This window comes from Rhyacophila brunnea, unplaced genomic scaffold (assembly GCF_057557595.1).
Source record: "Rhyacophila brunnea isolate RB1 unplaced genomic scaffold, BYU_Rbru_1.0 scaffold_10, whole genome shotgun sequence".
In the NCBI taxonomy this organism is placed as follows: Eukaryota; Metazoa; Arthropoda; class Insecta; order Trichoptera; family Rhyacophilidae; genus Rhyacophila; species Rhyacophila brunnea.
In genome coordinates, this window is record NW_028232752.1 from 11,932,220 (window position 1) to 11,945,097 (window position 12,878).

The 12,878-nt window shown below is 31.7% G+C and overlaps 2 protein-coding genes across 5 annotated transcripts in view; one reads left to right on the forward strand and one right to left on the reverse strand.

The window, feature by feature from the left end:
- The window catches only part of LOC147078891 (leucine-rich melanocyte differentiation-associated protein-like), a 92,919-nt gene extending 81,611 nt beyond the window's left edge, over window positions 1-11,308 (forward strand). For 3 of the 4 annotated variants that reach the window (XM_085951295.1, XM_085951273.1, XM_085951280.1), the window contains one exon: window positions 1,506-3,301. In XM_085951295.1, coding sequence (XP_085807421.1) covers window positions 1,506-1,585 — 80 coding nt within the window. In that variant the 3' untranslated portion in view covers window positions 1,586-3,301. Of the gene's footprint in view, window positions 1-1,505; window positions 3,302-10,746 lie in introns of those variants that run through there. The other variant, XM_085951288.1, reaches the window with a different exon arrangement.
- The window catches only part of LOC147078892 (tolloid-like protein 1), a 332,831-nt gene continuing 328,422 nt past the window's right edge, over window positions 8,470-12,878 (reverse strand). The window contains exons 18-19 of the mRNA XM_085951264.1: window positions 11,454-11,707; window positions 8,470-10,151 (exon numbers count right to left, since the gene is read on the reverse strand). Coding sequence (XP_085807390.1) covers window positions 9,867-10,151; window positions 11,454-11,707 — 539 coding nt within the window. The 3' untranslated portion in view covers window positions 8,470-9,866. The remainder of the gene's footprint in view (window positions 10,152-11,453; window positions 11,708-12,878) is intronic.

Sequence of the window (12,878 nt, forward strand, 5' to 3'; positions counted from 1 at the left end):
GACCACTGCACTATTCAATAATACCCTATCTATTGATCTTGGCTACCTATTTGTAAAAATATTTACTGCCAAAAGTTGGTAAGTCTCGAAATCGTGTTATGGAGTAATTGAAATTTGAAGTTTGAAATTCCCTCTAAAATCAGGCATTATACTAATTTATTTGTGATTTATGTACAAGTACTATATATATCCAATGGCCTTGAATTGTTTTCTAGCATACATATTTGTATATTGACACATAATCCGTTGTTAACTCTAAATACCTAAATTATTGACATACTAACTTTTGGCAGTAACCCCACAAATTTAGGTACATGTACATAGGTAGGAGACTAATTCAATAAAATTAATCATTGGGATTATACTTATTAATATTTGTTTGTATAACTCAACTTATATGAAAATAGGAAAAATTGAAGTTTGCAAGCTTCCCATAGAAATAATAAAAAAAATGGTGGTTATGCGGCAAACAAACACGATGAAGTAAAACTTTTTGATTTACTCTCCATTCTCGGATACGTAAATTATTAATAAGTACTAAGCATAGTAAATTGAATTTATAGTTTTTAATTGGTATTTTTATTCGAAATAAAATACTCAATTACAATTATTGCAATGTAGGTATACCTACTGCCACGATATTCAAACTTTATAAAAACAATTTTGAGTTGCCATCACTGTAAAATACTAACGCAAACTAATACCTACTTTTACAGATCGATAATTTATTATATAAACTATTTTCTTTATTCAATGAATAATTCACAAGATTTAAGAATTTAAATTTCTTTTATTGAACAGGTCGCGTGTGGAGAACTACAAGATGCTAAGTATTTGTTTCTGTTTTTTTGGCAAAACAATCGCAAAAATGAGTCAGCTTAGAATATTAGGGTTTGTTTTGTCAAGGACACTTAGAACCTTATAGTATTAGGGTCGCACGCAAGGTAGTAATAATTGAGATTTAATTTTGATTAAAAACACAAAAAACCGATTGCCAATAAGTAACGCAATGTAGAAATCACTTTAGAAAGTATTTTAAAGCATTAGTTAACTTCATCGCAATTAGATATCAAACATGTAGCTTAATGGTCAGAGCACATGGGCGCAAATCGCAGGGGGCGCAGGTTCGAGAGGTTCTGTTGGGTGTCATATTTTTTTCAAAAAGATTTTTTCTAGTTGTTATATATTTCTCTATTCAAATTACGTTTGTGTCCTGCAATAAAAAAAAATGTCACTCACCTAACAGTCGAAATATCGCAATCGCCAGCCTGATTGAAAGGTACTTACTTATATATGGATTAATCCCACCAGCTTCCTTTAATTTTAATTAGTTTCATGAGTAAAATCATAACGTTTTCTCGTCACAGATCATCAAGATTCACTCTCTGGGACTTCTTATGTAGATATCGTTCGTAAAAAGTGTCAAGTCAATAAGGAAAGAATTAACTGATAAAAATGATTCATAGAATTAATATTATTATATGGAACTGTTTGTTTTCTTTCAGGGGCCTACGGAAAGTGTCTTTACAAGTACTCTGGTAAACACTCAGAGGGCAATCGGTTCATTTGCAACGCTGATCTTTGACTTTGGCTATCACATTTATTACTAAGTTATTGTTTACTATAAAATTACTCATTCGTGGTATCGTGCCATGATTATTTTAATATTATAATAAGTACCTATCTAGATATAGCGCTGTCATTCTGGGGGGTCCGTTAATATTAATTTATGATTTAAAGACTCTTCAAAAAAGATCATAAAATTGTCTAACGTAACATCACGTTACGGGATCAGTGACTTCAGATTATTTAGACACATGAAGGAGAGGGTAAAAATAAAAAAAATATATAATATACCTATACAATGTATGTCAATATTTTAAAAGGTAGAGGAAGGACAGATTTTTCTGGTATTGCGGTCACAATGAAATCACTTTGCAACGGTATTAGTATCATTTCCATTGACGTCCCGCGGGGGTAGGCAGATTGAGCGTTGCTTGGGGGCGGCAGTTACCCAAAGGGTGACAAATCGAGGAGAATCATTAGGCATATAATATAGAAATCGGTACCTAAACTTAGTAACAACGGAAATATCTTTCCATTAAAAAAATCAGCTCACTGGTTGAAAACAAACTGTACCTATTAATGAGGTACTATAAAAGTTTTAACAGGATTTTTTTTTGTCGGGTTCGCGATGTCTAGTTTTCTTCCGTTGTCTTTTGATGTCACATTCTTGCTGAACAACAATGACACGTGCATACCTAATTTAAAATTTATCCAAATATATTTTACCAGTCACTCGTGAGTTTTGGAAGTTGTCAAGTGTATTTTTAAATGTACCTATCTGAAACTGTAGATTCACAATATAGTCTATTGAATCAGAGATGACATTTAAATTAGATTTAGTGGTATATTATATCTTGTTAGTAATGTATACATACAACACATTTCTTAGATATTGGAGTCATGAAAGGATGATAAAAAGTACTGTATAAAAAATGTGGCGGCATTTTGGCACTGCCATGGGGCGGCATTTTATCTAGGGACGCTACTGATCATTTCAAAGTAACGATACCAACATATAAATGAGTCACCTACACTGCCAGAAGAATTCGACTCAATTCTACCACTTTCACTCCAAGATACAATACTATATGGATATCGAAATTGAGTGATTGGTCATCTAGGATTAGTTGGTAATTAGAATTTAACAGCCTACCGATACATTGATTAAGAAGTAAACATTTTCGCCTCTTCTTCATGGTGTGCTTAATCTTTTATGTCTTAATAAATGAAAAACTCATTTGATTAAATCTTTTTTCTCCTTTTACATTAAAATTATTTATGACTACCAGTGTGATGGCAGAAAAAAAGCTAGATTTTCTCCAAACTCCAAGTGTCTAGAAACTAGCATTTCAAAAAAATATCTAGTAATAATAATTATGTATTAACCTTCTTTTAACAAAAAAAAGATCTAAATAATTACAAGATAAAAAGAACTTTTTATGTACGTTTTAAAATTTTCTGTTTAATCATAATATAAACTTGACAATTCTATGTATTAATTTAATTTTAGGGGAACTCCTAGGTCAGTAAATTAGGATGACAGCACTATCTATAATTATTCAAATAAAATAAAACTTTTCAGTTTGCATACAACTAAGACCTATTTGAATTCTTGTTAAATATTGATACTTTATAAGAGAATTAATTATTGTACCCTCTTTGGATGTATGTATTAACTTGCCATATTTTTTGTTTATTTCTATGAAATAAATAAACATATTTTAACAATATTTTCACAATGTCTTTCACTTATTATCTTTCATGATGATGTATGGTTTGATGGCACAATTTTAAATATTTTATGGTTAAAGAATATTTTTTGACTATTATATACCAGAACTTGCAAACACTACCTACACAATATTGTAGTCTTAGTTCAATAAAGACAAATACGTTTGACTGACATAGTTTAGTGTGCACTATTTATGTCGGATCTTAACAACCTACCTCCACCCTTCACCACTGGTAAATAGTAGATACTGCCTGTTTTCTCGGAATTTAGCAGACTTTTTGTTATATTTCTAACAGATAGTTTGTACTCATTGTGCACAAGCTCACTTATTTGGCCGCCAAACGCCGGTTCTGTTTTATTTTCTTAAGATACCCAAAATGTAGGTGTCAGTAACAAAATGAAAATCTCAGAGTACCTGCACAGAAAATAAAATAGAAAAAAGGTCGGCTTATAAATAAATAAAAACGAGCTTAACGGCCCACGTGCTCGGCGTAGGTCAAAATTGAGTTTTTATTGTATTTTCAAACCATGATCCTGGACACTCCTTAAACGTTGTAGATAATCTATTTATATAATTTTGAAGCCTTATTATCCTTTATATTTATTTTAAACATTTGATGACTGCATAAAGTATTTTTGTTACATGAAATTAATAGTATTCTTTTAAACCTCTCACTCTAATGTTTTAGAATATAGTCATATTTCGGTACATGAATGTGCAGTGGTGTTAAGATTTTTTACATTTATTAATTTTTTAACGCATTTATAAAACCGTTAGTATAATTTATGACGAGATAATTTTAGTAAACTATTTACGATAAAAAATTATATTGATAATCTCTGTGATCCCAAATTTGACAAGAATTAGGCATTTTTCGTAGGATATTTATCAAACTTGAATGGTCAAAGATATAGCTTATAATGAGTATCTTTAGAATTATCTTCAAATGTGTTAATCTTGCCGATTTTTTGAATAATAAAATGCCTAATTCTTGTCAAATTTGGGATCACAGAGATTATCAATATATTTTTTCATCTTAAATATTTTACTAAAATTATCTCGTCATAAATTATTATACTAATGGTTTTATAAATGCGTTTAAAAATTAATACATGTAAAAAATCTTAACACCACTGCACATTCATGTACCGAAATATGACTATATTCTAAAACATTAGAGCGAGAGGTTTAAAAGAATACTATTTAATGTAACAAAAATACTTTATGCAGTCATCAAATGTTTAAAATAAATATAAAGGATAATAAGGCTTCAAAATTATATAAATAGATTATCTACAACTTTTAAGGAGTGTCCAGGATCATGGTTTGAAAATACAATAAAAACTCAATTTTGACCTACGCCGAGCATGTACCCCCTTAACTGAAAGAAATAATATTTTTTTATTTATTTGATAGTAAAATTATTATTTCTGAGATTATTATCCAAAAGTTCCTCGCTAGGCCAATAACTTTGCAAGCTAGAAAAATAGATGTCTATAAACAGCCTACCTCCACCTTTCGTCACTGGAATCTGGTTGGGTCTGCGAGTCTGCTGGTATAATTAGGCCTTTGAGGACACATTTATAAAGAGACAGGTTTATTTTACATGTGTAATAATAGCATTTTTGTTTGATTCTCATCAGTTTATTGATTGTTACAAAATGTCTAATATTACAATATTTTATATCAATGTAAACTAAATAATAATAATATGCTATTATAGCATAACTAATTAACAGATATGACACATTCAAATAATATATATATATATGTATATATATATCTAAATAATAATTGGTTTAAATCTCTTACACTGTTACATTCGCAGCAATAAAAATCAAACCTCCTTGGTTGGTTACATTATTATAATTATTATTATTAACAGAATTGCCAAACATGCCACCTTGTGAAATTATCTTTTAATTTACATATTTACATCACAATTTCACCATTTTACAATAATAATTACTAAATTAAATAGAAAAAATTATTCATTTTATTATAGTACTGGGCTTTGAATATTTAGAAAATATTACATTATAAAAAAATACGCTTATAAAGGATAAAATTAGTTGTGTGATACAGATAATTAATTTCAAATATTTATTACTGGCTTTTTTTATGTAGGTAATTTAAAATTGATAAGTAAGAACAGATTGAAATTTTTTTTAATTTGTAAGGCCTCATACAATGTTTTATTTTATAAACAACCGATTTCATGATATTATTACTAATCAGCAATTAAACCTGTTTATTATAAAAGTTTTATAAATGCAACAACGTGTTTCAACACATTATCATTAAACACAGATTTTTTTTTTTAATATTACGCACGTAATATTTTATAAAACCGATTCGAGTAGTAAAAAGATTATCACGATTAGTATAATAGAGGTTATCAAAAAGGTTAAATTCAGCCCTAGGGCTCCACAGGATAAGATAGTTAAGAATTTTAATAATATCAGACAATCTTAATTGAATGTGCTTTTTCTATCAATGGTAAACTAATTTCAACGCAGCATTGGTACTGCTCTTCCCTTATAGCAGATACAGACGGCCCTCAACTTTCAAACATTGTACTTTCGCACGATTCGCTATTTCGTACATTTCTTAAAATTTAGGTTTTTTTTGATAATGCAAAAACTGTGCGCTTCCATACAGTCGCTCCTCTCTCCTCAAATACATAAAAGGGTCGCATTCAACTATCTCTTGACAAATTTATAAAGAAAACACCTGATTACAAATACGCCTCATTAACTTTATTATATCCATTGATATATAAATATTTTAAAGTAGGCTTTTAGATGGTTTTTTTACATCCCTCTACTTTCGAACATTCAACATTCGAACATATTTTCAGGAACCAATTACGTGCAAAAGTTGAGGGCCATCTGTGCACAAAATCACATATGTTTATCAAAGATTCAGTCACTGATCGACACCTTTCTCCACGTCAACTCGGACAATAATGGAATTTTTAAATAGTTTACCATTTTATTGTTTCACTTCAATAACTTTATATTATAAATGCTGTATTTACAATGACATTAATATGGACGAATCATCTGGGGAAAAAAATGACACTCACTTTTTTGTCGGGTCTGCCGAATGGCATAATCTGTTCTAACGCCAATACAATAAAGGTGATATTGCTATAAATTCCCGATGCTTTTTGTTGGGTCTGCCGAATGGTTCGGTTCGAACGGGTTCGCTCAAACGAACATTGATACTAGAAACAGTGTTCTAACGCCATTACAATAAAGGTGATATTGCTATAAATTCCCGATGCGTGATATCGCATAATGGATATTGCGTGACGTCTACCTATGCACGTGCGAATGTCGCTATTTACTTGCTAGCTACTGTACTGAGTGCGTCGTCCATTAATAATGTCATTGTGTATTTATGATCTTAACCACCAGGCCAACCATACAAAATTAGCATGTTGACTTTAAAGCCAGTTCACTAGCCATCATGGCGCAGTACTGCCATAGAAAAGATTAACATCTTGAAGAAAGTAACAAGCTTCACCTGTGCCAATATTTTTAGGGCGTTGTGAAATGAAAAAATTAAAAACCACTGTATTAGTATTTTATTTGGATGACTCTCTTTTTCTAAAATATGAATTAATGGTTACGGAATATATCTATCTAATTATTTTGTATGGGCTTTCATCATTCTATTGATTCAGTTTGGTCTAAATAAAAATGCAAGTATTATCTTCCTAGATTAATGAAATCACTTGTATATGACTGTGAAACTATTTTCTATTTTAAATATGTAAACAAGTACTTCATTTTTATAATAATTAATCTAAAACTTAAAGTATCGCTAACATTACCATCTCGAAGTTAGCAGATGAAGTTGTAGTTTCACTCACAAAAGTATACAATCACTAAAACCTAATGAACATGTCGTGAGTCCTTAAACTAAACAAACTTTAATTATTGTATTGTCCTTCATTTATGTATTAATTTTTATTGGGTTTTAACACTAACAAACTAAGAGAGATCTGAAATGTCAAATATTTTACTTCATCAAATAAATCTTTATGTGCTTCCCTTATGTAGTATTGATTATTAACATGTAATTAATATTATTATTATGTGGCATTACAGAGTTTGAACAGCAGATGCTAAAATAAATATAATATATAAAACAGTTTATATAAGCACAATATTAATTAAAAATGAAAATTGGAGACAGTCAAAAATATCTAAATAATAATAATGCTAGAAAAATCTCATCCAGTTTGATAATGATGTCGGATGCTAAGTAAATTAGGTAGAATTTTAAATCTCTGCAAACCAGCCAACTGCACTTTTGACCAAAAAATGAGATTTTGAAGGCATTTTGTTATTAAGCATGTTTTCTATGCTCACACAAAATATCAAACTCCTAAACCTATAAATAAATGCGTTATATGGAACAACTCCGCTCTTTATATATAAAAGGGAAGCTAAAATAGTGTATTAATATTCATAGTGCAGCTTATTTGTAAAAAGAAAATTGCAATAATGTATTTTTAGAATTTATTGTTAAATTCCGCTCGATAGTTAAATTATGTTTTTTCTTCTCCTTCCTACACAATTTGCCCAAATGGAGTTAGCCCGTTTGTAGATTAAGCAGTCGGTATGTACTTTATTTTAATATATTGCAGTCTTCGTTACATGATAGTGCCTATACATGTGTACACGTTACTGGCACCGTTACTGGTAGGTACTGTGTGTAAATTCAATTATCGCAATAATAACTGTTTACACGTAACAGTGCTGACTGTCTCGCTAATCTCATCAAGCATAAATGAGATGTATTGTTGTCATTTTATGATGCTATTCAACTGGTTGTAAATATTGGAAACGTCAAAAATGCTCTGCACGGAATAGTTTTTTTTTTCCGGCACGTTTGCCACTATCGTTTTACTGCGCAGGCAAGTTCCAACCATAGTGTGAATACTCAGAAGCTACTGAACTTTCTGAATGTACATAGAACTTGTCCGAAAAACTGAAAAAGGTTGATAATCACCATTATAGAGATATACAGTAATACACCAGATTGACAGATGCATAACATGGTCCAAGAAATAATCTCAAAATAGGCAGAGAATAATAAATCATTGTTGAAAACATTTTAAAACAACTTCAATTATTCTTTCAATTTTTAAGCTTTCTTCTTCCATTTTTCATACTTTACTGACATTGAAAATGCCATCAGGCAATAGTTTTTTGCTCTAAAAATATTATGAGATTCGCATAAGTAGGCATATCCCATTTCATTTTAAGAAAAACTTTCAAAATCTTGTTATTTTTTTTTATATCAGTCAAGTTTATTTTCTTCATTTTTCATTTGGGCTTGAAGCATGAGTAAACTTTAAAATTAGTTACAAAATATTCCAACAGATGCCTCAGCGAAGCATAAAAAAATTAAATGTAAGAATAATAATGTTACATAAAATTTGGAACAAGGAGACAAAATTTTTGAATGACATTATTTTTATAAGAATGAGTTTCGCTAAATTAACTTTTTTTAATTTTTTCCATTCATGAATTAATATTATATTCTAAATACTTACTACATCGTTCATATAAAAAATTCACATACAAATCAACACTCTTCATGATATGATTTTCATTCATAAATTTATTATTCAGCCTTACACATATTAGAATATGCGGCACGCACATTATCTTAAAATATAGTAACCCGTAAATAATACGGTTCCTTCTACACGTTTCATTAAAAAACACATTCTTCCCAATCGACAATGATTAATATTAATATCCGGACGCAGCATTTCTTCTAAACTTCAGTCACTTCATTTCAAAATTGTTCTAGAATCAAGAATGTATATCATTTTAGTGTAGAATTTGTTGAATATTTGTATAGAATGTATTTCATATAAGGTGTGACATACCACTTCTGCCAGTGTGACATAATTCATAAATACAGTAAATCTTCATTAAATCAAAATAAAATTATGATATTAAATATAAATAGAATTACAAATTATAAAGTCTAATTTATGATTGGTTTTGATTTTTTTAAAGTGTTTTAAAAATGAAAAGTTAATCAGGTATAATAATTATAAAATTACTTTGCAATGGTGTAATGTTATAGTAAAAGTCGAGAGAGCAGGTTCGAATCCTGCGTTTGGCAAAATCACATATTTATATTTTCAATGTGGTTTGGTTTCAAAGTATTCAATGGTTTGGACAAATGGTCAACAACTATTCCTCGTAAAAATCTCTGCTGTTACAACTTCCACTGTGGAGACCGATATCCTCCACATAGGAGGTAATTTTTTGTTTTTTTTTTTTTAATAAGATCAGTTTAAAAAATTGAAAAATCTGACGCAATGATATCTAAATTCATGAGCTTTAAGTATATCACTATTTGATTTATTAACATAAATTTTCAATCGGTCATTCTGGACTTAAAACAATTTCATGTAACAAAATTTTAATTTTGAATTAAATTTTCATATCTGTTCTTCGAAATTTAATAACTGAAGTTATGAAAAAGCTGTCACATCTCTTGGCCCTATACAATTTATGTATATTTTACATTTTATAAGTGTTTATTACTTCCTCTCTGATTGGAATAATCCGACGGCTTGAGGTGCCTCTGGATGAACGGATGATGAACTCTGGAAGAGCGAGGCTTACTCCATTTGGTGTGCTGCCGATTGCTCGGACCAGGAACGGCGGCTCTACTCACAGCCATCTCCTCCGAGTCTATCGGATCGGGATCCACCGCTACATATGACGCTGAAAAGCCTTTATAGACCATCGTGTCATCGGAACGGAAACGAATCAACAGTGATTCGCTCATGGATATTATCTCTGTCGGGATCTACAAATCAAATATTATAATTACAACTAAAGCATTTAAGGCAACGTTTCAATAAAACCGGCAAGTGAGTGCGTCAGAGAAAGTCTTCTGATGCTCTTATTGCAGTAAATGACAGTTGACTTATAAGCTATAAGTCATCGTATTCACACTCACGAAAACACAATATGATATCTCTATAATATTCTTACTCTTGAGTTTTTATTATGAATAAAGTACATTGCTTTATATCATGATTCATGAGCAAAGGATGACATTTCATGAAGAATTGCTGCAAATAAAACGAATGTTTAAACTTCTGCATCGGTCATGTGTGACTCCAAGTCCCTCAGTGGAATTTAAAAGATTATTCCTATTCTCGACAATGTTAGGTTATGCTATTTAGCTCAAATGCTGAAATTCATTTTCAATACTCATCTATATCAATGACACATTATCGATGGGTATAACATTGGCTCATAATCTTATCACACAATTTTATTGTAAATACCAATTCATCACTGTATTATTCTTATGTGAAATAGTCAGTAGATAAGTAAATAATTACTATAAACCAGCTGATCTTATTGTATAAATGTCAACAAATGTATTTTGGTAGGTACTGATACCAGATGAAGGTCTCCCACAGGAGACCACCTCAAAGGGCGGACCGAACCATCAACTTTTCCAAAACAACACAGCTTACGTCCACTCTTCGCAGCTCTCGCGACCCTCAAGAAGCGGAGCCTACCTCCACTGAAATTTCCGACTTTAAAATTCGTCTGCGCCCCCGCCAAAATTCTAACAGACTTGATACAAGCTACCGAAAACATCCGCTCGAAACAGCGCCGCCACGAGACAAAGAAATCCGTTGGTAAAACAGAGAGGTTCGCGACCGAGACCAACAACAGCGTCATGACGCCGCGGATCCCAGACTTTTGATGCACGCGGAATGTGTTCTTCTGGCCTCGGACGTCCTACAGCCAACATCTCTTTTGCGTACCACAGTACAGAGCGCCATACCGCCGCGTCTGCCATTTTTGACTATTCGCGCATCACTCTCGAGCCAGCGGCGTACCTATGATCCAGCCAAGCCGTACACCTACTGCCGTGGCCATCGGCATCATTGACTTCCTTAATTGCTTGACTTAGAACTTATAATAAACCAGCATCAACAGCCTACACCGTGCGTTTCTGTCCCCCACACCCGCTTTTTGGTCATGACATTATCACAGTCTGCCATCTCCGCCTAAGTGCGAAGAAGGCCGGTGATAGTACATATTATTTTCCTGAGTAACCTAAAAAATTAAATTAAAATGTGTTTACCGAACTCCCGCAAAATCTTCCATAGCTCGGCCCGCTGGAAGCATCAGGACCGTTAAACACTTCAACATAGTCATATCCACAATCTGCCTCGTCTTCAATGTTGAAGGTTAAAAAGGTGAGCTGAACATTGCGACCTGGGGCGGCCTCAATCGTCCAATCGCAGTCCGCTCTGAACTCATAACTGTCGTCTCCGTATCGTGCGTGAGAGTACAGATGTTTGACACGCGATGTCGCCATAAGTCGACCTCCGCATGCTGTAAGCAAGAAAAGAATTTATTAGATTATGAAAGATCCATAAGCATTCACATAAGTTCTTTAGACTCTGTGAGTATTATTTAAAACTAAGCTGGAAGCCATCTATGATGTGATTTTGTTTCATCGGGAGGCAGGAGACCTTGGTATCTGTCGACAAGATGGCAAGCAGCCGGATAGTATTACGATGATTCCACAGAAATTTACAGTTATACACTTGCGGCATCTCACTTGAATAAATCAGTTCATTTGTCAGGTTCAGCAGGTCTTTTAGCTGAGTTTAACAAGGCCAAAAAATACTACTGTCTGTCACCAAATTATATTGTCTGTCCCCTGAATTTCGAAACATTTGGACACTGAGGACCCTCTGCTTTGAAGACGGTGCCTGAGATTGGTCATCGTTTGACAAATAAAACAGGTGGGTATCATTTAACTGAGTACCTGAGACAGCGAATAAGCATAGAATATCCAAAGATAATCTTTTGGTATCCAGAGGACTGGAAGAAATATTTTATATACATGGAGAAATCTGGGATATCAAAAGCTTTATAATAAATATATACTTGAGTATATAAATCATTTAATTTTACACTTTTTCTCACTGTTATTTTGATTGACACTTTTATTTGTGGTGTTCTTTGGTTAGTACCAGTTAGTACTAATTAAAACTTTTATTATGTGGAAGAATATTCACAAATAATAAAAACACAGAACCATTTTAAATTGAATGATGGAATCAAAAAGAACAAGTGAAAAAGTGATTCACTTATTTTAAAAAAAATGAAAATAACAAAAGTGAAAGCATGACTTATTTGTTTTTAAAACAAATGGAAATACAGTAAACTGCATTACCGCTTAAGTTTTCATTTATTATTTTCACCAATAATTACTGATGTCACTACATAGGTACATATTGTTATTATTAATAAATTGTATATGTATGCATTAATTCCCCATGTAATTCTCTTGCAATCTATCACAGATCACTGTCAGAAACGAGATATCTCGTATATCTCGTATATCTCGTAAGTGCCTAATTATTCTGTCTAATCAACCAAGTTAATTATTATGATTTAGTTTTAATGCAATTAAAAAAACAATCAATTTTCACAATTTTGACGTGACAAACGAACCTACTGCCATTTTTTTGTGACAGCCAAATGCCTCGGAATC